The 24,353-nt window shown below is 38.5% G+C and overlaps 2 protein-coding genes, 1 non-coding gene and 2 pseudogenes across 5 annotated transcripts in view; 3 read left to right on the plus strand and 2 right to left on the minus strand.

Moving 5' to 3' along the window:
• The window catches only part of LOC149036592 (uncharacterized), a 3,240-nt pseudogene extending 863 nt beyond the window's left edge, over window positions 1-2,377 (minus strand). Inside the window, exons 1-2 of the transcript XR_016181537.1 lie at window positions 2,023-2,377; window positions 1-743 (exon numbers count right to left, since the gene is read on the minus strand). The exon at window positions 1-743 is cut by the window's left edge and continues 863 nt beyond it. The product of XR_016181537.1 is annotated as an uncharacterized LOC149036592 (transcript). The remainder of the gene's footprint in view (window positions 744-2,022) is intronic.
• A 1,462-nt stretch (window positions 2,378-3,839) lies between these two features.
• LOC149036593 (trafficking protein particle complex subunit 11-like) overlaps window positions 3,840-24,353 on the plus strand; it is a 32,815-nt pseudogene continuing 12,301 nt past the window's right edge. Inside the window, exons 1-17 of the transcript XR_016181665.1 lie at window positions 3,840-4,073; window positions 4,987-5,159; window positions 5,744-5,811; window positions 6,265-6,379; window positions 7,375-7,447; window positions 8,113-8,139; window positions 8,441-8,514; window positions 9,100-9,196; window positions 19,030-19,163; window positions 19,730-19,790; window positions 20,219-20,299; window positions 20,927-21,014; window positions 21,306-21,482; window positions 22,042-22,096; window positions 22,743-22,823; window positions 23,442-23,506; window positions 24,054-24,115. The product of XR_016181665.1 is annotated as a trafficking protein particle complex subunit 11-like (transcript). The remainder of the gene's footprint in view (window positions 4,074-4,986; window positions 5,160-5,743; window positions 5,812-6,264; window positions 6,380-7,374; window positions 7,448-8,112; window positions 8,140-8,440; window positions 8,515-9,099; window positions 9,197-19,029; window positions 19,164-19,729; window positions 19,791-20,218; window positions 20,300-20,926; window positions 21,015-21,305; window positions 21,483-22,041; window positions 22,097-22,742; window positions 22,824-23,441; window positions 23,507-24,053; window positions 24,116-24,353) is intronic.
• On the plus strand, window positions 11,463-17,511 carry LOC113674018 (uncharacterized). Its single transcript, XR_016181826.1, has 3 exons — window positions 11,463-11,607; window positions 11,938-12,826; window positions 16,391-17,511. It is a non-coding gene; the product is annotated as an uncharacterized LOC113674018 (transcript).
• On the plus strand, window positions 12,833-14,646 carry LOC149036594 (uncharacterized). Its single transcript, XM_089189048.1, has 3 exons — window positions 12,833-12,988; window positions 13,158-13,201; window positions 13,789-14,646. The coding sequence occupies exons 2-3, from the start codon at window positions 13,179-13,181 to the stop codon at window positions 14,525-14,527; spliced, it is 762 nt and encodes a 253-aa protein (XP_089045174.1). The 5' UTR covers window positions 12,833-12,988; window positions 13,158-13,178; the 3' UTR covers window positions 14,528-14,646.
• LOC149036595 (uncharacterized) lies at window positions 14,817-16,392 on the minus strand. Its single transcript, XM_089189047.1, has 2 exons — window positions 15,569-16,392; window positions 14,817-15,348 (listed from the first exon to the last, which is right to left on the minus strand). Exons 1-2 carry the CDS (start codon window positions 16,230-16,232, stop codon window positions 14,936-14,938), a joined length of 1,077 nt encoding a protein of 358 aa, XP_089045173.1. The 5' UTR covers window positions 16,233-16,392; the 3' UTR covers window positions 14,817-14,935.

Below are 24,353 nucleotides of genomic sequence, written 5' to 3' on the forward strand. Positions count from 1 at the left end.
TATGTTTTCTCTCACCTCTACACTCACAGTGAAGGTAAATTTTGAAGCAACTCCATACGCATTAGAATCGCGCAAAAAGATGTTTCTGTACACATTACTGTTTCTAAGGTCCATCATTTCCAACTGCTCCCTCTCAGCGTTTCTCGGAGTTGGCCTTCCGGATGAAAAGAATACACAGCTTTTTATGGTAACGTTACTCATAGCTGTTGGTCCAGGGACTTCTCGATTGACTCCACCGTCAAAATTCACACGAATTCCGTCGAAGTACACATTATTCAATGAAACCGATTTCACTGGTGAAGCATTGTAAACTTGAAAAACATAAGGAGTCGAGGACTTGATAACTGCGATACCGCTCTGTGTTCCGTGAAGTTCCACCGGGCCAGGGATGCATGGCGATATTACTGCTTACTAGGTATTCACCTCGAGGGAAGAATACCTTATTATTTTTGGAACTTGCAGCGTGATTAACGATGGCCTGAATGGCAGACGTGTCGTCCGAGATTCCATCCCCAACAGCAGCAGTTAAGAATCTGCCAGGATGCTTCACGTTTGTCATTCCAGCGGGTATGTTCTCTGGTTCCGACGCTAAATAGTTTGGACGTAGTAGCAAAAACTCTCCATCATCGACTTCACTCGATTTCTGTTTGATAACGTATTGCCGCTCTCCCTCGCGTCCAAAAAATGTGTTCTGTGCCGTGCTTTCTCTACCAAATGCCTTTCGGGCACAACTTATCCCCATCCTTAAACAAAACAAATCAACATTGCATTAGGATTCGTCGTTTGGCCAAACAAAGCAATTACCATATCTTACGCATCAACCGAACTCGGGTAAACCCAAGGATTTTTCACGAAAACAAGAGATTCGCACGGGAACCAACGGGCGTACAAATACTTTGCCGATGTTTCACTCGCCCGGGATTTAATGAAAAGGAAACAACTCTGATAACAAAAAGAGTACCGGTGAGTTTAATAGTTGCATGGAAGTTGCTAGCAAAAACAACAAAACTTTGGATCTAGCTTTCACTTGCATGTTCCAGGTTCCATAAACGGAAAATGATTTAGAGAAACCTTTAGTTACACGCCTGAAGCATTTTCTAAGAAGTCGAGTGATTAAACTCTTCGGATAATCAGATTCGGAGCTGGGAAAAATTGTTGGCAAAAATTGCAATGACGTGACATATTTGTTGATTTCACAATCTTCAACAAGATTTTGGCATGCCATTGCCTTTGGCAGAAATTTATGCGCAAACCGTTTTTGGTAAACTTAAGTACATTGAATAGCCAGCTTTAAAAATCATCGGGCAGATGTGTGATAAGACGAAACAATAGCACAAACAATAACTTTTGCGCGGCCTTTGTTTCTTAGCAGGGTAATTTAGCATTATCAACTGAGTTGTTACGTAAATTGGCCACCGTAAAGAGTTTAAAAGCTGACGTTTCGAGCGTTAGCCCTTCGTCAGAGGGATCGGAGGAATTGTGGGTTGTGTATGGGTTTAAAAAATGTTTGTGGAAAATAGAGCTACGCTATATTAGTGGGAATGTGGTGACGGGAAAACAACTTTACAAAAAAATTAGTTGAATGAAAAGCGCTCGTTGATACCGCGGGGATTAAGAGTGCCGATTTGAAAGATAAATTTGCGCGAAGGGCTAACGCTCGAAATATCAGCTTTTAAACTCTTTACGGTGGCCAATTTTCGTTCTCAAGTCAATTGATAATACGTAATTACCCTGTTACACTCTCCCACCGACGTAGCACACATTTTCTTTAGAAACTTACCCCCTTTATTCCTTTGTCTCTTAACCCAGCCCTGATAAGTTAATGAGCTATGCCATTATTCCCCGAGGGAAGGGGCACAAAATCACGACCAATTAAAACCATCTCGTGTACGCTTCGCCGCTTATATTACGGATCTAGAATTTTTTCGCTACTGCAAGTAAATGTCTCGAGAACAATAGGCATTTTGCATGCGCGATGGAATGTTTTCCATTTTAAATCACATCATTTCTATTGACACTCACCCAAGCTCGAAGATCACACTCACAAACAAAACCACTTCTGGTCCTCTCATCATGTGAAAGTGCTCGACAAAAGACAAACACTTTTCAGTGTTCCTTACGACACGACTTAAGACTCGTTACTTAAACTTCAAACGCGTTAAGCTTGGCCTGCTGGTCACTTCAAAGAGGTCTTCAAATGCAAAACAGAACAGGAACATTCCATGCTGTGATACATCTCACTGGCATGTGCAGCATCTAGTAGTAATGTATCGTTTCCCCAGTGTTACACACAGGCAAAGCGTACTTGGATCGGTCGCAGTAAAACGGGGAGAATTAACTCGATAAAAATCGTCTCGCTAACTGAATAGGTACTCGATTTATGATAATTACGTGAATCGTTTCAATTAAGACTCTTTTGAGAAACAATAGTACTTGGCAATTATTGAAGACAGGGACAATCCTGGATTTCTCCTGGGAGAGGGTGCACCACAAAGGAATACCATAATTTACGGGTGACGTAAACGAATTTTCCAAGCGAACAACGAAGAGGAGTTATGATTGGGCAATAACATAATGAGAAATACTGAGAATTCATAGAACTTTTATAGCGCTTAACATAAAGTCATCACAAATGCGTTGATTAACATTTCATTTTAGCTTTATGGAGATATTCATACCAAGTTGTAAGGATTAAAATATTTGTTGCTTAGATTTGGGGCATTTTCAAAGAGAATCAGAACCTGCAACTTTCAAGAAATTTTCACCCCCGCCTTCCCTTCGGCGACGTTTTTTGCAGCTGGCTTTTTCGTACCCAGCTGCTTATTGCCTCGGCCACAATTTTTTCCCATAACTTAGCTACCCCAGACAATTAGCGGCATAAGTAATGAACGAGGATGGTTTGCTATTCATGTTTGATCTCTCATCAATGTCTTTGACACCTCGGAAATACAACACTGATACAAGATTTAGCGGTTATCGTAGGTCATGAATCACTCATATAATACGTGAAAACTGCATCGAGCCCATATCAGGTCTTACAAGTACATATCATGTAAGAAAGAACGAGAGTGTGAACGCTGAACGACATGAGGAAATCATAAATCACGCATTCCTTCCGGTGGTAACCGAGTTATCGAGAAAAAGTTGTCCAAGAGTAAAAAGATAATAAAAATGATTTAAAAACAGGTTTTGAGAGTGGTAAAAGAAAGAGTAATCAAATTTCCTTTCGTCTGGGGGACTTGGCAAACTATGCGAGGCCGGGGATATTTTCTGTACGCTTGAGAGTTGGCTCGTTTGAAAAGTTATCCAGCCCGTCCGAGCTTTGGTGGCAGTGATCGTCAATTACCCATAAAAACATCTAAAGCGATTCGATTCAAGCCAAGCTTAAGTCGATTCGATACTTATCGACAAAGTCGATAAGATACGCGCAGAACCATCGGTTTGACACAACTCAAGTCATTTCGATACAAAGTAAGGGATAAATTTGGAGCTTTTCATTCGTCCACGGTGAATGAGACCAAACTGAGTGAAACGCACAGCACGTGCCATGCGGAAAATTCTCGTTCGACCCATGGTATCGAGGTATAAGCTGGTTTAAAGTTGATTGGCTTTGAAATATTTGAAAGAAAGCGCCAGTGGCTGAAAGCACCAAAGATGTTGGTGAAATAACCTAAAACGTTGGCGAAACGACCTAAGACGCTTTTATAGCTAACAACTGGTCGTTAAAGAAACGACCCTTAAGCAAAACGACTTAATCGCTGATAGCCATTCACCACTACTGCTGAAAAAAATCTGAGTCCATATATATTTCCGTTCCAGTCACTACCGGTCAACGTTTCAGCCGGCCAGGTTACATTTCTAGCCTAAACAAAGATGGCGGCAGCCAGCGAATTTCCGACAGAACTGGCGACCCGTCCTTTGGGTCTCACAGCTCTTACGGGACTTGATATTAATCAGAAACCTTTGCACAAAGCTTCTGGGAGTCTTTTTCTGTGAACAGGCATCCTGAGAGAGTTTCACTATCCTTCAGACTTCTACCAATTGATCACGAATTTCCCAAAGCAAAATCAAAGGTGAGCTTTCCTATCGCTTTTAAGTGTAGTTACTCTTAAATCCTTTGATTACGTGAAATTCTTCTTATTTTGGTTACATTTAAGCTCTTTCAGTACAGTGGAAGCTCACCCTTTAAACCCGAACATCAGTATGAAAATTCTCCAAACTTTTCCCAATACTTTCCTAAGATAACAATCAAGAACTGTAGTTGGTGATCATTTCCTATATTCTCATGACCTTAGCTTAATGTTTGATTCTGGGATTGTATAACAAGGAGAAATTAGATGCTAAAGGGTTAAATGGACACTATTTTCATACAGCAAGGGTGTCTGCATAGGAAGCTGCCACTGTTTCATTTTTCTTATACAATTTTATAAAGAAAGTTCTATGAGTGATTTCCACAAAATCATCAAAAGAGTTAATCACAAATCAATTGTACTCCTGGGTTTTTTTCCCAAGGAAGCATCCCTTGCTTCCTTGAGTTCTGACTCTCTCAAACCTTTCCCTCCAAAGATTTCCTTAGTAATTCTCTGTACTGTCTGGCGTACAATTCTTAGGATGTTAGTTCAGAGAATCTGGAATTGGATCAACTAATGATCCTCTAATTTATTCTTTTTTCTTTTTTCTCATCACTTGTCTGCTTGATGTTGCATTGAAATTTTAGAAGTAAGTTCTGTCCCTGTCACTCGTGGGATTTGAAGTGTTAAGAGAACCTTTATCTTTGTAGGTGTGCATGGGGTCTCAGTAACATTTTCCATAAGTGAGGGCAGACACAGCCACGAGTGGGGTCACTAATGTTGAAAATCTTAGCAGATAGCCATAGGAATGTAAGACCTCACAGAAGCAGTAGGCCTCCTGTAACCAGTGTTACTGAGACCTCTGCTTATGTGAGTATATGCTGGCTTTTTATTACTGAGTCTTGTTTCCTTGTAGTGTTCTACCTATGAGTGGTACATACCAAAGGGTATCTTGAAGACAAAATGGATGCACAAACATCTTTATCTCTCTCCTGCTGTGGTGGTCATGTTTTATGAGTTGGATTGGGATGACGTTCAGTGGAAAGACAGGCAAACTGAATGTGCTTCAAAGCTAGAAAGAGTCAGGTAATAACAAGAGAGTGAGAATGTTATCTTACCCCTCTATAACAGTGAACTTTAATTAGCACTAATGACATGACTGAAAATTTTTAAGTAATATGACAAGTGTGATTTGACTTTTAGACAAGAGGGTTCCATTGTATTTATTGATTTTTATGACATTGTACAACTCAGAAACTTTATTCCATGCTCTCTAATGGATACACACACAGAATAATATATCAAACTAACACATAAATTTGAGCAAAAAACAATTGTTTAATTAACAAAAGAAAAAGACTTTTGTCCAATCATCAGCTTTATCAACAGTTCCTGTGATTTAGAGTGCTATTCAAATAACAACCATGAAATACGTTTGTCATAACAGCAGTAAGTGCTCCTGACACTCTGGAAACCTCCTTCTCTACCAAGCGACAATCAGATACTTGTAAGTTTTAATAAGAACATTACAACTTTTGAAGTTGTTACTTTTGAACTTATCAGCTCATCAAATGCAAAAAAACATACCCAGTACAATGAATAATTTTGTATTCTATAACTTCAATCCTGTACATTAAACCATCCAAAGCAATCTTTTCATTTCTGAGCAAGACCAGCCTTCAAGACCAGAACACTAAGGTTGCTGTGGTTCTTATCCAAAAGAATGCTCCTCTTCCTCCAGGTAAACATCAATAAATACATAGAAGTCAGAAGATGATGTTATTAAGTAGAGAGTTTAGATCCATGTTTAGTGTTTTCATGCTAACGTCAAACCATAAGTGACTGCCAGGTCTATCTTAAAAATCTGCCAGAGGCATTACAATGAGAGTTACATGTCATTTATTGAGCTAGGCATGGGCTGCACCCAAAGTGTTGAGTATGACCCAAGAGTGGTGTCTGTAATCAAGGTCAAGGGCACAGTTTCTCCCCACATAGAAAAACATGATTGTAAAACTGTATTTTAACAAGCTGGACCAGTGACTAGAGTACAATTAGCCAATCAAAGTCAAGAATTTAAGATTCCAGCCTGTTGACATGCTTCAGAAAAAAAATATGTTCTTTCATATTAGTTCCTGTATCCAAAGATTTGAGTACCCTTCATGGAGGAAATTTTTGCCATTGTATTGAATCACAGGTGATGATTTACAAGCACTAGAGAGGGCAGCAACATTGTGCAGTGCATGTGACCTGTCAGCCAAATCATTGTTTGTCCTTCCACATACAGATCACTTGATTGGCTACACAATTAGGTATTTGTTCAAAATTTATCATTTTAGATTGATTTTGATGAGATTGGTTTTCATTGAGTTTGCAACTGATTGTAAAAGCCCATCCTTTGTCAAATATAGGAAAAGATTTATTTAGTAAGAGTTTCATATTTTTTCTATTGTATTTATTCTAGCTGATCAAGAAAAGTTACAAAACAGGACACAATAAAGACTAAGTTAGTAAGAATTATTTGGAAAAAGTGACAGTGAAGTAGAAAGAAATTGAAAAGCTTTTACGTGAGTAAGCCTCAGACTCTATTAACCCTTTAACTCAGTCTCAAGATTTCATTAGTAATTCTCTTTATTGTCTGCCATACAATTCATGTGATGTTTGTGTGGAGAATTTGGAATTGGATCAACCAATAATCCTCCACTGGATATTTTTTCTTTATTCTCATTACTTGTCTGCTTGATATTGTACTGATGTGTAAGGAGAAATTTTGTCTTGGTCACTAGTGGGACTTAAAGGGTTAAACTAACTTTAGACTCACTACAAGTTGTTTAGTTACTTACATGGGATGAGAATGTTTTAAAAATAAGGGAATATCTATCAGAAAGTCAGATGTTATCAGCATTTTATCAAGACTTTCCCAAGAGAGTTAACAGCCTCTCTACTGATTTGTGTTTTCATCTGATTAACCCTTTAACTCCCAGATCAAATTTGTAATTCTACTTACTGTCAACCATACAATTCTTATTATAATAATAATAGTTTGGAGAATTTTTGATCAGATCAACTACTTATCCCCAAATTGATATTTTTCTTTATTCTCATCTCTAATCTAGTTGATATTGTATTGATATTGTAAGGAGAAATTCTGTGTTGGTCACTCATGGGAGTGAAACAGTTGAATGATCATACTACAAGTTATCGTAGTCATTCATGGGACATGAAATTCATGCAGCTTCAAAATAAAAAGGAACAGGTTTGAAACTTATGAGATAAATATTTATTCTTCTTCTTCTTTTTTTTGAAGGCTGGAGAATGCTTTTTATGATTTAGCACAGAGTTATTACCATGGAGAATGTAGGAGAGTTAAAGCCCACAAGGTGAGGTTGCAATTCTGGAAATTTAAGGGAGTAGGGAGAAGGTCAGGTTATTAAAATCCCAGCCAGGGGGAAACAACAAGCCTGTATTTGCTTCATGCTGCGGAAACTAGGGAGATGCAGTGGCCAATGTAATAAACTGTGTCCACTGTTGAATGGTCCTGGTCTAAAATTTATTTTCAACTGTCACTGTCTACATTGTCTTGTACATGTAGATGGATGACACAGATTGAAGATGAGGCCACAGTTTCCGAGTACATCTTGAATTGAATTTTCAACTAGTCAGTAAAAGGGGAAAAGATAGCCCTCTGGTTAGCTTTTTGGACTCTTTTGGTTTATCTGCCTTAGTTCAACATAAATTCATGGTAAAGCCATTAGGTTTTTTAGTAGGACACTCCCCTTGTACTAAGTAAATTTCTCTTCTCAGATCAAGGACAGAAAAGTACCAGTAGCTAAAACTGTCTGTTGGAAAATGTGCCAAATTCTGGGTCATATACATGCCTGTATAACTTGCCTGGTAGCGCAATGTAATGTTTTTATAGATTACCTTTTCACTAGCCAGAATTACCTTCAAAATAATTTTATGTTGTAGCACAAAAGGTAAAATTTTATCAATATACAGAATGAAGAGACACTTATTATGTTTTCATGCTCTTTATGATCATTAGGAATTTCTTAACAAAGGAACTCATCAGGTGAGAACTTTATTTTGCAAAAGTGATCTTTGTATGTCAATAATTTGATGTGATGGATTCTACTCAAACTACAGAACTACATTTAGTTAAAGGCTGAGGGAAAGAGTTACCAAGAATTCTAAGCAGAAAAAGCTTGTTGATGTCAGCTTTGAAGGGTGTTACTTTGAAATGTTTCTCATCCAGTGTCTTTTTTTTGCTACCCTCTTATATTCCACTAAAGACATCACTGACCACATTTTGCTTTGCACATGGCCTCAACAATTCATAAATCTCTTATTTTGCTTCTCTACTGTTGTTGTAGCTATTGTTGGTGCGACACCAATTCAAGGTTGCCTTTTTCAATGAGCTAAGACAAGACCCTCACTCTGCTATCAAGTAAGTTCATCAGTATTTATTTTTTTATTGATCTTGCAATGACAACAATTAGTTGGCTAAAAGGTAGATCTCAGTGTTTCCCTTTTATCGGGTAAGGGGTCAGGAAGGAAAAGGAACTTTCAGGGCTGAAAGCCAACTTTCTGTTAAGAAACTTTTTTGAGAAAAGAAAATATAAAGAGGAAAAATAGAAATGAAAATTTTGAAAAGGACACTCTTTGAGAATATTAAACAATATCCTTTCAGCTGACAGCAATGCTTGTCCCCAAAATGAAGAGTATGAGCAGCATTTGGTGTAGGATTTTCACAAGGTATCTCAGGGTTTAGAACTAAGACAGTGGAGGAGAAGGAGCAAATTTTTTTATGGAAGAAAATGACAGAGAGTTAAAAGTTTTTCTGCCTTGCCACATGACAGCCAAAGACAGTTTACAAAATTGGCAACTCCTGCCACAGATTTCTTCCCCCAATATTTTCGGTCTTCCTGCCTTGGAAATCTCTCAACATAAACTCCCAAGTTAGTTACATTTGCATATTAACATACCAGACATCAGCTGATTGATGTAAGACTTTTTTAATTTTTAACCCCAGGCACTACAGGCAAGCATACAGTCTTCTTGGAGAAATCAAGACAACTGACATGAACATACTAGAGATCAAAGTTGTTGCTGGATTTATTAATTACAAGGTTTGTGTTTTTTCATTTACTCTAATCAATATATATTTGGTGTATACCATTGTAATAATAGTTACATAAAAGTAATGATGTGAAGAAGACATTGTACATCTTGGATGAGTTAAAGACATGATCTCTTAATCATGTAATTTTATATTTTTGGGATTATTTACTCCTTTTGTCAAAGATGCAAGGTAAATTTTTCACCAGATACCTTAATTGTGCCGTTAAATCAAAAGATCTCTGTCTGTAATTCTAAGTCTGAGGTGTACAGTCAAGTCACTCTTAAGTGAGCACTTTAGGGAGATGGCCATTTAATAAGTTTATTTTAGAAAAATATAATCAGAAAGTTATGAGTGAACTATGGTACAGTACTTATTTGGTAATTATTAAGAGTGAATGTCTCTAAAAATCAAAGAAAAATAACAAAATCGCGGACATGGTAAAAAAATCATTTCGTCCCATTTTTTGTCTACAGGTAGCTATAGGTACTACTTAAAGTGAAGTGAGGTTAGTTTCTGTAAATATTCATTTTAACGGAAATAAACCGATACTAATTGCATGATCGAAAATGAGTGCCTGCGAGCTCTAAATTATGCAGTTTTCAGGCCGTCCTTGCATGAACTAAAATGCAACAGCAGGACTTCGCTAGCTATAAATATATACATGTGGCCTTCATTACCAAGATATAATGATATTTTTTGTATCGTGTCCTTCCTGACGAAACCACGGGTTAATTACCAGTGAACGTGTTCGCCATATTTAATTCATGCCAAACCCGGCCTAATGTAGTGTGGCAAAAATGCATGTGGTAGTTTCTCAAAATCTCCAGCAATACTATCACGAGGGCTTATAAGGTGGGTCTTCAAATTCATCGTTTCATTTTTCTGGTATCTTGCGCTGTTTTGATGTACCAACCAACCAAACTTCGCTAAAATTGTAAATGGCGCCATATTGAAATGAACAAAATCAACATTGCAATGACACAAGCAAAGTTTGAGTCGCAGCCGCACTTAGCTTTTTATTTTTGCTTTGACATAAATAGTTCCTTACCTTAGAAATCTTTTATAGGCCCTTGTTATTCCGCTTGGAAGATATTTTCGAAATACTGTCCTTTGCAATTTGGTGTGAAGGTGGCCGACCGGCTAACTCATTGAAGCCACTGAGCCGGGATGAGTAAAATAAAGTTACTTGTTGTTGTCATTTTCTACAGCGCGTCACAACCCAGTTACGTTTAAAGGGGTAAGTTTCTAAAGTAACTGTGGTGCTGCGTCGGTGGGAGAGTATAGCAGGTAATTTAGTGTTAACAACTGGGTTGAAAACGTAAATTAGCCACCGTAAAGAGTAAAAAAGCTGACGTTTCGAGCGTTAGCCCTTCGTCTGACGCTCGAAACGTCAGCTTTTTTACTCTTTACGGTGGCTAATTTACGTTTTCAACCCAGTTGTTAACACTAAATTACCAGTTACGTTTAGTCTACTTTGATCTTAATTTTGGTTTTATTGACGTCTCACACAAAAAGGGTCCCGTAGAAAACGGCAGGTAACGCTAGCGATTTGCCGGATTTTAATTTTTCACAGGTTCCTGTCACTCTGCGTGACATATGATAATCTGTCATGTAACGAGATCAACAAACAATTCATTCTGCCTCACATATAAGATCTAAACAAATATATTGCCATCATGAACGAGAACGATACAACAAAGAAATAGACTTTACAAAATTGCACAAATATAAACCGTACAGTGAAAACCTTATGGAACGAAAATAACAATACAATTTTCCCACGGAAAACAAATGTGATGGGTTAACGAAAGTAAACAAAATACAAAAGCGTAATAATCGTTGGTGAAGGGAATAAAGACAACGGTTGCTTTAACTCCAGCAGAAAAAGAATGTCTTAATCTTTACATGATATTGTAGATGGCGTTTGTGGCGCAGAGGAAGCCACAAGCGTTTTTTACAATTTTCAGGTGCTGAGACAGAGATTGAACTTATCTTAGCAAGAAGCGGGATTTTCGCGAAGCCTGATACGCGGAAGAGCTGCTCCTCTTCCAAACCAGGAGAAAAGGAGAATGAAAATTGAACCTGTAAGATTAGAACATTTTGTTTCTTTCATAACGAGTCCACACGTTACTCAAGATGTTCCTTTCGGGGAAAAACTTCTAAAATTGTCGACTGGCGAGATCATAAAAACACCCAATGTTATCAGAACAATGATACCAGAGCGTATTGTCCAATAGTATCAACAATACTGCTGTGAAACCAACTTTGAGCCTATGAGTAAGAGAACTCTACAGAGAGTTTGGGCCGTGTGTTCTTCATCTGTTCGCAAGTCTCTGCAAGGACTTGATAACTTTTCAGCATCAGGAATGGAAGCAGTTGATGCTATAGAAAAACTCGTAGACAAGCTTGTTGACTGTGGCAAGACTCAGCAATGAGCGAGGGAAATTAAGCAGTAACTTCGTTTTTCGAAGCAGTACCTAAAGGGCGACTACAAGGTGGGTGCATATTTTATAATTATGCGTTGCCTTTGCAAATGTAGTAAACTTCTTACTATGATTCACGGCTACCTCTTTCTTTCTCTCCAAGTCTTCTTTACGCTTAATTGATGAAACAACAGTTCACAATTCACTGTAATACGCTTACACACATGTATACAACGCTGAGAATCGATTAAGTAATCTTTTTGAAATGTCGATCATATGCGCATGCAATGCTTTGTAAATATACATTGAATCACGCGCTTGTCATTTTACTTTTTATTTAAGGTACATGCAGTGGAGGCCACAAAGGTTCCCGATCATTGTCGAATTTACGCGCTAAGTGACCAGAGCAATGCTGAATTTCGGGGCTCCTGCGACCATCTCCACAATGAGTCATATGAGCAGTGTTATGAGTTACAGGAAGTATTGTGTACCATAGAAGATGAGTGTTCAAGTGCGCTCTCGTCAGCAGAAGATCAAGCTGACATGCAACTTACCACCAAACAGGCAAGGGATGATATCATTTGCTGGAAAGCCCATCAGCTACGTTCAGTCCACCAAGCTGAGGCGAAGCATTCAGTTTTAGCCAAACTCGACAGCCGATCGGTGTTGTTAGTCCAGGACTGGGCAATGAAATATATGCCCCGAAAATATTGAGGCGCAGTCAGATTGGTTTGCGAAGCGAGGATTGCCATGGCACATTAGTGTTGCCATAAGACGGTCAGAGGGTTCTGAGCACTTTGAATCGCAGACACCTGTTCACGTATTTCAAAGCTGCGCCCAAGACAGTGTGACTTTGGCTTCGATTATGCTTGACTGCCTCACTACCCTGAAAAATGAAATTCCAGAGCTGGAAATGGCTTATTACAAACAAGATAACGCTGGCTGTTATCACAGCGGAAATTCAATCATCTCAGCTAAGCTGGCCAGTGATGCCATGGGAGTGGCTTTTGTAAGAAACGACTTTTCGGACCCTCAAGGTGGAAAGGGGGTATGTGATCGCAAAGCGGCAACAATCAAGGGAAGGTACGTTGGAAGGTACGTAAACGAAGGCAATGATGTCATCAACGCTCTACAGTTCAAAACAGCCATTGAATCTGGCCAAGAAACCACAGGAGAGAAAGCAAGTTATGTTGCTGCCAAACCGTCAAGCACCTTTAATAACGAGCTTAAGATCCGACGACGGCAGACATCTGGGACGGCAAGCGGAAGTGAAGTTACCGCCAGAATTACTTCCGGCTGCCGTTGTTGTGAGGTTTCCCGCCGTAGCGGCCTCGTCTGTGACGTGAAGGAGGCCATTTTGCCGTCGCGGCTAAAACGTGAGTAAACTTTTGCAAAATAACGCCGTTTGAACTTACTTTGAGCGAAAATTGTTGGCAATTTTGACCGGTTATTGTTATGAGAGGATGTCTGTGAAATAGCCAAGCAAAAATAAACTATTTGTTCGAGGAAATTTTAACTTTATTCGTTTGCCTTTCTCATAAACAGTTCGTTACTAGTATTGGCTCAATGTCAAGAAAGAAAGCAACCCAGTAAGTTTAATAATTTCTTTATTTCAATTAAAAATTCGTAGACTTCTTCGTGCATAAATTGATGGCCATGATATTATTCCATTTGTCTTTTCTCGAGTTCAACAACAAGGATCATCTGAGAACGTTTTTATAATCAACAGTTTCGGTGATGTTTTTTAAGCCGTAAAGAAACGTCCTAGATTAAGCGTGAAAAATTTGCTGTCGGAAATTGGTTAAACATTTATCATAATGATAAGTTTATACCTGTATTATGCTGCTTTGCATACATGTCCATGTTGTGATTCAAATTTTTCCAGTGTCAATTTAAAAAGTTTTAAACCATTTTTCATTCTTTATTCTGTTTTTATTGTTATTATCCTTTTTCTCGCATCTATTACCATAACCTGAGACCAAGGGAAACAAAAACTTAACGTGGTTTGAGCATTTTTAAACCCGCAAACAAAAATTTTAACCACAACACACATAAACAAGACTGCTCTGATTTACTTTGGAGAGTTCTTGACTGAATTAAGCAGTTGGAATTGAAGCTTAGTTAGCAGACTCACCAGGATTTTTAAATATCCATATTATATTTTCTTAAAATGTAGATCTAACATGGAATGGACAGATGATCATGACCACTCTCTCTGTCAAGAAATTCTGGCTCTAGAACCCTTTAAAGCTATAAAGGGAAGTATCGCAAGAGGGCAGATCTGGGAAAAAATTGCCAGTAATCTCAACTCCTTGAAAATTCCAAGATTTAAAGTTAACAAGCGCTCAGTGAGAGAGCGTTACACACTACTCATTGAAAAATTAAAGAAAAAGTTACAAGAAGAGAAAAAGGCTAGTGGCATTGAGACTGACATGAATGATGTTGAGAAAGCTTTGGAGGAAATACTGGAAAAGGAGGCTGATGCTGAAAATAGTCTGGAAGTTGACAAGAAAAAAGAGGATAGTGCCAAAGCTGTCGAGATGCGGAATAGAGCAATGGAGAGCATGCGTTCAACACAGAAAAGGAAGGATGGTGATGAAGTCGAGGATGTAGAGAATGCACAACCTAAGCGAAAAGTCACAAGGAGGAGTGGTGGGGACACAGTGGCGTATCTGCGTGAGAAGAATGATATGGTTCAGAAATGGAAAGCTGAAGAGTTGGAATTGCACATGCAGCGCCTGGACATAGAGAGAAGAAAGCAAGATGAGTCTCAAAAGCAACATCAAGAAATGATGCAAATGATGGCCCAGCAAGTCCAGCAGCAACAGAATCAAATGCAACAGTTTCAGCAGATGTTTGTTGCCATGCAACAACAGCAGTCACAAATCATTTTGAGACTTTTAGAAAAGCATTGAGTAACTGAATGCGTTAAATGCTGTTGTTTTGTTCAAATTTTATGGCCTTTTGACTACGTTTTTGTATGATTAGAGAGGATTGATATGGGGGTGGGGGGAGGGTCTGTTGCAGTTTTGGAACATTCTCTGTGCATATTTTGGGAAGCTCCCCATTCTCCTTTGCTCTCACCCTGGTGTTATTATACCTTGTACCCTCTGAAATGGATTCTGAACCCTTCTTACATTAATTATAGTTGTTGTTATACATCAGTTGACCTGACTACAAATACTAAAGAATAAATACCAAAACTTTAAACAGTAGTTTATTGGCAGGTTGCAGACATACACTGTTACATCTTATTGACTAGTTGTGTATTTCACATGAATTTATCATTGAAATTCATTTCAGGGTACAAATAGTTTTAATTGTTAGGAAAAATAATCCTGAAGGGTTGGTGGGTCAATGTCAAAGAAATTTGATGTGAAATTGCCATACAAACAAGTCATGGCATTCCTTAAAATTGCACATACAATATACATCTTTCCCAACGCACTCAATGATATCTTTTGAGTTTTCTTAAAATCAACAAATTTAAAATAGTTAACAATATCCCCAAAAAGCCACTCTACTGAAATGCGGACACTGCTCATCGACTTGTTAAACTCTTCCATCTGAGGAGTGATACCTGCAGTACGATATGGCACAACAAGGTGAACTCTTAATGGGTAAGCAGGGTCACCATATAAGGCCATGGGGTTACCAGTCGGCGAAAAAGCATGGTGTTCAAGGACTTGCAGAAGGCCAGAATCAGCTAACATTCCAGCATCATGTTTGCGGCCCTCTGGAAGAAAATGCACATTTTGATTGAAAATTGTGTTCTGTAATTTTAAAAAAATGTATATTTTATTTATACTACTTGAAATGTTTCACGCTAAAAACTGCTTTCACCTATTTATCATTCTGTTTGGATTTACCGCGTGACAGATGGTTCTAATGTGACTAAAACCAGAAGCCCATTACTTGGGCTCCAGCTAAAACTTGAAAGGAATAATTTCCATTACCTACTGGCCCATACATGTTGGCTATCATACCACAGGGCAATGCAACAGATTGGTATTTCAATCCGTGGACTCTTTTGTGTCCGTTGTACACAATTCCTTGGTTTTCTTGTGGTCGGCAAATGGGTCTTACTGTACCATCTATGAAGCCAAAGCAATTCGGCAGGGGACTTCCTTTCCTTTGTATGGCATCAGCATATCTCTGAAGTAGAGGGGGGCTCATTAAGGTGTGGTTCCATGCTGTCAGACGGTGATGATGTAAGCTGTACACAGTTTCCATTACATAATTAGTAATCATACAAATTTCTGGTACTGGGCGGCCAAAACGATGGATTAGGTCACTGTACCTACAAGGGTATGCCAATCTTCTTAACAAAAGACAAAGGCCTTCAATTCCATCGCATACAGTCCCTTGTTCACATCGATACGAATCAGGCAGCCCCATTACGTCTGCGAGAATTGGTATGTCTCTTTTTCGGAAACGAAATTCTGCCAAGCACTCACTTTCACCGAGTCCTTCCAGGTCAAAATCTTCGTAATTCTGGTAAGGATAATCGAGATTCTTTGAAGTGTTGGCATCATACAACAGTAAAAATTCATCTTCTGAAATGTCACCATCATCGAAACTTGCGATCAACAATTCACGAGCCTTTCTAAAGGTAGCCATCGCTTTTCCTAAACTTCGAAGAGGAAAGCCACTACAGCCGCCGTCGCGCGCGCTATCTTAAGGCTATTTTTCGCGCCATTGGAACGGCGACCTTTCCCCAAGCCCCCTCGACCAAGTCTGCCGTCCTAGGTGTCTGCCGTCGTCGGATCTTAAGCTCGTTAATATCAAATGGGATAGCATAAGCTTACTCAACAATTTTGAGTACGATGAAAGTGACACACGAGTGTGGAGAGCATTCAATGTAGGTTCCGGTAAAGTAGTGCCATGGGCCAAGTTCGAAGGAGTCATGAAGTAGCCCGAAAAATTGGAAATCCTAGACTCGCCATCGCAGAGTCCAAGTGGCGCACCGACGTTCAAGATTGTGAGACACCGAAATATTAAGGAAAGCTCTGTCAAAGCAAATTTCTTAACTGAAAGCGAAAACCAAGATCGAAGCTGTATTGGGGAATATAAGCCAGATGACATGCTTTTCCCGTGTCCAGAAGAAGGATGTGTAAAAGCCTACAGTCGCTTTGCAAACCTCCAGACACACCTAGATACTGGAAAACACCAAATGATGCTCGAACAGGAAACTCTCTACGATAAAGCTAAAAGAGAATATTCTTCCAAGCTGACGGAGGGACGCAGTCGAATATCAAGCGTTCAAGTTGCTGCACAATCAAAGAGAGACGGCTTGCCGCCTCTTCCAATGGGTTGGGCCCTGAAGACAATTAAGAAAAAGATGCGTTTTACAAGGAAACAGACCGAATTCTTAACTGACCAATTTCAAAAAGAGAAGTATAGTGATCGGAAAAGCGATCCACAGGAAGTTTCGAAAACCACGAGCCTAGCAAGAGACCAAGCGGGGGGACGTCGATTTCAACCTGATGAAGTCCTTACGTCGCAGCAGATTAGTGGCTTCTTCAGCCGTCTTTCAGTAAAGAAGCGATTAGAAGTTACAGCCGCCGGTAACCGAGCAAAGCTAGTGAAATCTCAGAAGTGGACATGGAGAGCGTCGACAAGGACGAATTTCCGCCGAAGCTGAGAGCCATCTATCTGCAGTGTGTGCAAATGTGATGAGAGATGTGGCTATTCAACATCCGATTGTATCTTTCGATCTAAACATCTGTTAACTTGTACAAAAACGTACACTCACAACTTTAAGAGTGGATAGGCTAAGAGACATGTGCATAGACCTTGGGCTGGATATTTCTGACATTTCACCTCAGAAGAGGAAAAAGCCATTCATCGCACGACTCACACAATTAGTCCAGGAGTGTACCTGCTCTTCCAAGTAACTGAGCACTGAACGTTTTACGAATAACTGACCTGCTGATTATAAAAGCGGTGCGTGTATTATTTACATGGAGGCGTTGCGTGACAGCAGAGTCTTACATGTCGGATTTTAGTCACTTGAGCTCACCATTGCTTGTGAAACCTCATCTTTGTGTTGGACGATTTTTAGTAAATTCGAAACTGGCGAGTGCAGAAGGCGCAGAAGGGATGCAAATGCTCGAATCCATGTTCACCGGATGAGAAGTAAACGGAAACTAACGGCTTTGTGCCAAATTTAACCTTTTGAGTTCAATTGAACTGTTTAACCTGTTGTGTGTAGAATTATGCAGAATTATGGCGTGATTCTCAAAGGGTAGCAAAAGTCGAAAATTGTTTCTCCTGTCTCCGTATATAAAAATCAAGTGTAGTTATAGACATTTTAATATGTTTCTAGTCATTTTAACGGCCAGTGAAGATATAACTGACCAAAACAGTTATTTGTGTCCGACGCGTTTAATTTTGTTATTATGCATCTCATTATGGCGTCATGGTAATTTAACTGAAATTTGGCTGGTGGTCATCTTTTGATAGTCAAAGGTCCCAAAGAAATAAAACCCACATCGTAAAGAACTATCTTTCAAGGCTTCTTGGTAGTGTTATTGTAAACTTTGAGACACTACCACATGTATTTTTGCCAAGCTATTCTAGGCCACCTTTGCCTTAATTTTGAAAGGCCGAAGATGTCGTCTCTTAATAGGGACGTAGCTCCTCCAAGAATAACATTAGACAAAAACTATCACTTTGTCTCGGTAATGCAAGTCCAACTCAATATTTCTATGACTAGAAAAGTCCTTCCGTTACATTTTTGTTAGCATGACAAGTGCCCGAAAAGTGCATAATTTCAGGATCGCGCTTGGTGAAATTTGAGCTATTCACCCCCGGAAATGTTAAAACAAATTATTCCCGTTAAAGTGCATATTTAAAAAATCTAACCCCATTTCCGTTTGTTTACTAGATAAGGCTACCCACAGGCAAAAAATGAACCAAATCGATTTTTGACCGTGTCCGCGACTTTTCCGATAATCTGTGATTTTTATTGACATTTACTCTTAATTCTTGAAATCAGTTTACCCACTTAACCATCCAATTTCATTTCAGAATGAAACTACATTATAGAATGTGTCACTTACAACGTTGATGAAATATTCCTTATTTCTCTCTGATTTTATAACAAACCTGTTGGTGACTGCTTATGAGAAACACAGTACAAAAAAATGTTTCCAACATTTTTTTAATATGGTCACTTACAGGAGTGTTTTGGAAACAGTGACAAACAGAAACAAAATGGTTATTGGCAGAGTGGTCACAAAAAAACCAAATATGTTTGAAAAAATTTGATGCTAAATTTAGATTCAGTGGAATTTAAATGTCCTATGGGACCATTATATCTGGTAATTTATATCCCTCCTACAACATATATTACAGACTTTTGAGTTATCCTGACAACCAAACAGTATTAATCAATTTTTATTAATTGTCTCAGATTTGTCGTCTAAGTTTCCAAGCATCAGCCCCATTAGATGCCATATCACAATTCAGAAAGCATGTGGATTTGTTTAAGGAAAAGGTTGGCTGCCCTGACTTAGCCTTTGAACACTCAGCCTGGCTCTCCAAACAGTGAGTATTTTTTTCACTTTAGCCACCTCACTCTTAACTGGAAGGTCTGTATTCAATTTGTTTTTTGGGCACTTACATATTTACAGCTACAGCACCTCCCTCCACCCCAGAGTTTAAATAAGTATTGGCCAATCATGAAGGGAATTTGATAAAAATGCTGGGGGGTGGGGTAGGGGGTAATCTACCAGACCTATATGTAGCATCAAATCCAGAGAGAGAACTTTTAGTCTCTTTATGCTACAGAAACCGTGACAAGCTTTGATGTGGTGAGTCCTCTTTGGTTTGTGTTCTAGAAGGTTTTTGCTTTCAAAGAAACCCAAGCTGTAACCAGGATCTAACAACTCTTGTTTCTTAACAACATTAGATCAAGAACAGGTCAAGTTGAAGTGAAATTTTGGACTGAACTTTTCAACATAATGGAACTGAAGTGATGAAAAACAGAAGACTCATAAATAATTTGTTAGTCAGTTCAACGATGAATAATTGTCAAATTTAATACAACATGCTGTATGGTAGGGAATTTTAGAGGCTTAATCAATAACAAACTATGTGAAAAATTAATACAGGTTCAGTTTATTTGGAGAACTGTTTCATGAAGCCATCAGGAATGGTTTAACCGCCTTACAGGTAACAATGTAGAAGATCTGTGTTGGCATATTGGTTTAATGAATGAAATATTTATTTATTAAATCTACAAACAACAATAGATCTGTAAGAAGAGAAAGAAATTCTTACTAATTATGTTACTAAGTATTCTGAATTGGTATTTAGAATAAAGAAAAAATTGTCTCCCATTATGCTATATCTCTTATGATAATTGTATGCAATATAATGGAGTTTTTTTCTGTTTTAAAGGTACTTTTTTGTCATCTCTTAACAATCATGATGATCTTTTCTCCCCTAATTAAATTTTGGCTATAAACAGAGAGAGGCACCTTAATAAATAGGATTGATGTAAATGTGCCCAAACAAATCTGGTCTAGTGACTGATTAGAGTGTCCAAATCAGTCATACTCTCAGATTCTGGTAAAGACTTAACTGTTACTTTATCACAGACTCAACACCCAGGATTTTACTATCAACAAGCAGCAAACAATGCCATTGTCAGGAGACAGCTTTGCCAGGGCTTGTGTCATGTAAGTAAAATTATTATCATGCCAGAGGATTGCTGAGAAAGATCTGAAGGAACAGTGACAGACACAAACTCAAAGGAGCAATATTTTTCTTAATGAAAATGACCATTTTTTTATCATTAGTGGAAACTTACCAATAAAAATTTGAAGACTAGAACTGTCTGACTTAGGTAATTTTGAAGTACAAATTATTTCTGAAGAACTTTTCCTGGAGGGCCTTACCCAGATAAATTGGGCTACATACTTGTGCACATGAGTGGACATAGCTACAATGAAGGTCAAAGCTTGTTCGGACAGTTATCAAAACAACAACAATGTTGGTAAAGCCTAAGTTTAGGCACTACATCCTGGTAACGTTTACAAAGCACACAAAATTTGAAATTGTTTTGTGGAGGGGTAGGGAAGGTTTTGATAATTATAAGTAATATTGCCTTAGACTTTAAACCGAATGTAAACTAGTGGCAAGAAAGAGTCATAGATTCCCTTCAGAGTACACCTAACGAAAAACTAATTAACTACCACTCAAAAGGGTCATTTGTTTTCTGCATGTAATTAACTTTTATTGTTCATTGAGTCTGATGAGTTACTTTTAAGGTAATACATTGGAATCTGTTATTAATTTATCTCTAGACTACCACTCCACTTACTATGAATCCCTTAGAAAATGCTGGAAATATTGACTTCTATGGTCAGAGACCTTGGAGACAAGGTTTTCAAGGTAACTGCAAATATATAATTTTTTCCTCAGGCAGTGTTTTTTAGAGTAAGTACAAAAGGTGTTGAGACACTCAGTAAGTTTTCTTTGCAAACCATGTACTGGTTAAAAAGCTCAGTGTTAGAATTTTGTTCCATTTGATAAGAAAAACTTTTCGTGTATCAAAAACGCTCTGTCACAAGAAAAATTATAAAACTTTTTTTTCAAGCTTATTTGAAACTTGATCTGTTGAGATGTAATACTTTACTTTAATTTGTAGAACTGCTGGGTTCATTTGACTTAATATATTTGTAGGAACAGAACCACCAGATGCAGGAATAGAGAAGGCTGGAATTATAGCCTTGCAGTCCCAAGAAATCCAAGTGGATCATTCTGTTAGTGTACTGTATTGTTTTGCATACTTTCCCCTTCTCAGTAGTGCAGTGGCTCAGTTTAAAAAGTACAAATCACCCAGGATGAAGAGATACCTGAGTAAGTTTTCTCTTTTTTCACTTTAACCCTTTAAACCCTAAGAGTGACCAGCATCAAATTTCTCCCTAAAATATCAGCCCTGAATCACATGTTAAGGTCATGAGAATAAAGGAAATGATCACCAACCAAAGAGGCTTTTGATTGGTGAACAAAATCTCCTTGTCAGCACCTTAGGAAATGTATAAAGAACAGTATGGAGAATATATAGACTGATTTTAGAGTGTAAAGGGTTAAGAGGTTAACAAGATGCAACTAAAAGCATTTGTTTCTTCAGGACAATGTAGTGCTTTTAAAAGTTAACAAAGTCAAGACAGACGAATTTGCACTCGTGCTACACGAGAATGCACTCGTTTTTAGCCAACCAGAAGTGCGTAATTTTTGCATGTACTGTACATTATTAACGTTCTAATATCACGAGAAAAGAGAGATCGCTGAGCAGTACCTGTACGACAAAAGAGAACTTTAAGTTTATCATTATGTCTTGTGGTGTGGTTGTGAGCATGAGAACGTTTCGTGATGATAATAACCTGACAGAAACTATTTCCTGTTAATTCTGCAGTGGTTCAGATGGGTGAGGAGTATTACCACGCCAGGGATTACAGTAAAGCTTTATTGTGAGTAAAGCAGTAGAGAAAGTTTCAGTTTAGAATCAGTAGTGGTCAAGTATTGTACCATAGGCAGACCAGGCAGACCAGGCCGTTTGAAGCGTTTTTTTTGAAGAAATCACTTTCGGCCGGAGGCCGTTATGAGAAACTTATTTCGTAAAAAGGCGCCAACTTACCACAAAATGAGTTGATTAACATTTCATTTAACTTTATGGAGAAAGTCAGACCGAGATGTAATTTAGGTATGCATTTTTCAGGGCTTTATTCATAGCCCTCGTAGATTTTTTTCGTCTCATGGCAACAATTAGTTAAGTAACAACAAACACATTGTGGTCTGCTTGTGATTGTACGGAAGTTTTCGCCGCTCCTTTGATTGATGTTTAAAATCTAGCTTTTCATTGTGTTTTTCACGTTACCATGTTCCTACCAATAGCTTAGCTCCATTTTTCTTTATATAAACCACACACGACTCTCAATTCCTCCATTCGCTCTAACGAAGGGCTAACGCTCGTAACGTCAGCGTTAGAAACACTATTAACGGTGGCCAATTTTCTTTATCACCTCAACTAACTTTACCGACCTCCGCCGAAGCAGCACCAAAGTGTCTTCATAAACTTACTCCATTTATTGTTGTCATTCTTTGTTGTTCTTTAAGGTTGTTGGGAAAAGTCACGTGGGATTACCGCAGAGAAAAATGGTGGTCACTTCTCACGTCAGTGTTAATCGCATCACTGAGGTACTGTTGTTTTGTAGTAAGAGAGACAAGATTTGTACTCTCCAGCTCTTGTTTCTGAGAACTCAACATGTAAGCATTTTCAGTTGAAATAATCTGAGTTTACTTTAGTTTTGCATTACCTTGCTCTTAAATTGGTCTTGAAAACACGCGCTACCCTCTCAACCAATCAGAAGTAAAATTGAAGCCAATGGCGCCTTGGTTACGCGCGTTTTCCCGCACTTCAGGCAGGTTACTTGTTTTTTCTCTAAGTTACCCCTTGTGGTATTTACCATCACTGTGGTTGGTTGTTGGGTTTACCTTGGTTGTGGTTGGCAACACGTTATTGAAAAGCCCTTAAGCGTGAGAATCAGGGATAGTATGTCGATGTTGGTGAAAGTTTGGCTCATATACAATGCGGACACAACCAACTCGGACAGACAGAATAATTCCACGTCTGTTCAGTTGGACTGCTACAATGCCAAAAATCAAAGTTGGTCTTCTTTTTCCATGTCAAATTATTGCCAAGGGGTTGTTTATGAATAGCAACTTTGGGGGTAGAACATTCAAACAGCTTTTCTCAACTTCAAATTTTAGATTTATTTATTTTTACATCCATAGTCTACTTAACTCTTATTACAGGTGTGCATACTTGGTTGGCAATGTGGAGGAATATATCACCCTTTCGCTTGAATTGACAGGAAGATGTATCCTTGAAAATATTGCCTATCATCTGAATAACTGAATGTAGCATTTTTCTTGATGAAAAGATTCTCTTAGTTAGAGTTATTTTCAATGCAAAGTGATGTGGGATTGCATTGGTTTAACTTAGCTTCGTAATGTGATTGGTCAAGAAAACTCGGGCCACTTTCTCCACCAATCAGATGCAAAACTAAAACCAACCACGACTTGGTCACCCGCTTTTTCCCGCGCTTCAGGCAGGGTGCCTGTTTATGCTTTCAGTTCTTATTGATTCTTCATGCTAGTCACTCTTAGGGGTTAAAGGGTTAAAGTGATTTCCAAGTCAGGTGGAAAGGCTGAAAAGCGCCTTCAAAACGCAAGGTACTCTACGGTAACCAACTAGTAAGGTTGCAAAATTTGGGAATTTTAGAATAATATCAATTGACTATTGTAGTCGTATTAAGCTGAACAGATTTTCTCTAAGTCAAATCCATCGCGTTGTAAAAGTGAAACATCATACCCATTATGTGATATTGTATTGGTGATAGAGTCCTTGATTCAAGAAAACATCAGATGTTGAAAATTCACCAGAGGAGAAAACAAGATGTCAGACTAATCTTATTCACGTCATGTCGGTAAGGACTTATTTCAAATGGTCGTTTAAAGAGGATTTCTGGAAGAACATTTATTGTAGAATGAGTTTACGCTGAGTTTCTCTGTTTTTGTCATCTACGACCCTGACACTGGTGATTTAAACATAGAAAGCACACGCGCGGTTGAACGCGAGTTAAACTCGCGGGAAAGAGAGTTTCTTTCCCCGCATGGCTGGTCTTTCGCGCGTAGATAACTCGCGTTTTCGCCGAGCGCTTCTTA

This window comes from Pocillopora damicornis, chromosome 12 (genome assembly GCF_964200805.1).
Source record: "Pocillopora damicornis chromosome 12, jaPocDami1.2, whole genome shotgun sequence".
Classification (NCBI taxonomy): domain Eukaryota; kingdom Metazoa; phylum Cnidaria; class Anthozoa; order Scleractinia; family Pocilloporidae; genus Pocillopora; species Pocillopora damicornis.

Coding starts and splice junctions, on each gene's coding strand:
- LOC149036594 (XM_089189048.1), top strand. CDS start 13,179: ATGTCAAGAAAGAAAGCAACCCA. Junction 13,202..13,788: donor TCAAGAAAGAAAGCAACCCA/GTAAGTTTAATA, acceptor CTTAAAATGTAG/ATCTAACATGGAATGGACAG.
- LOC149036595 (XM_089189047.1), bottom strand. CDS start 16,232: ATGGCTACCTTTAGAAAGGCTCGTGAATTGTTGATCGCAAGTTTCGAT. Junction 15,349..15,568: donor CAACATGTATGGGCCAGTAG/GTAATGGAAATT, acceptor ATTTTCTTCCAG/AGGGCCGCAAACATGATGCT.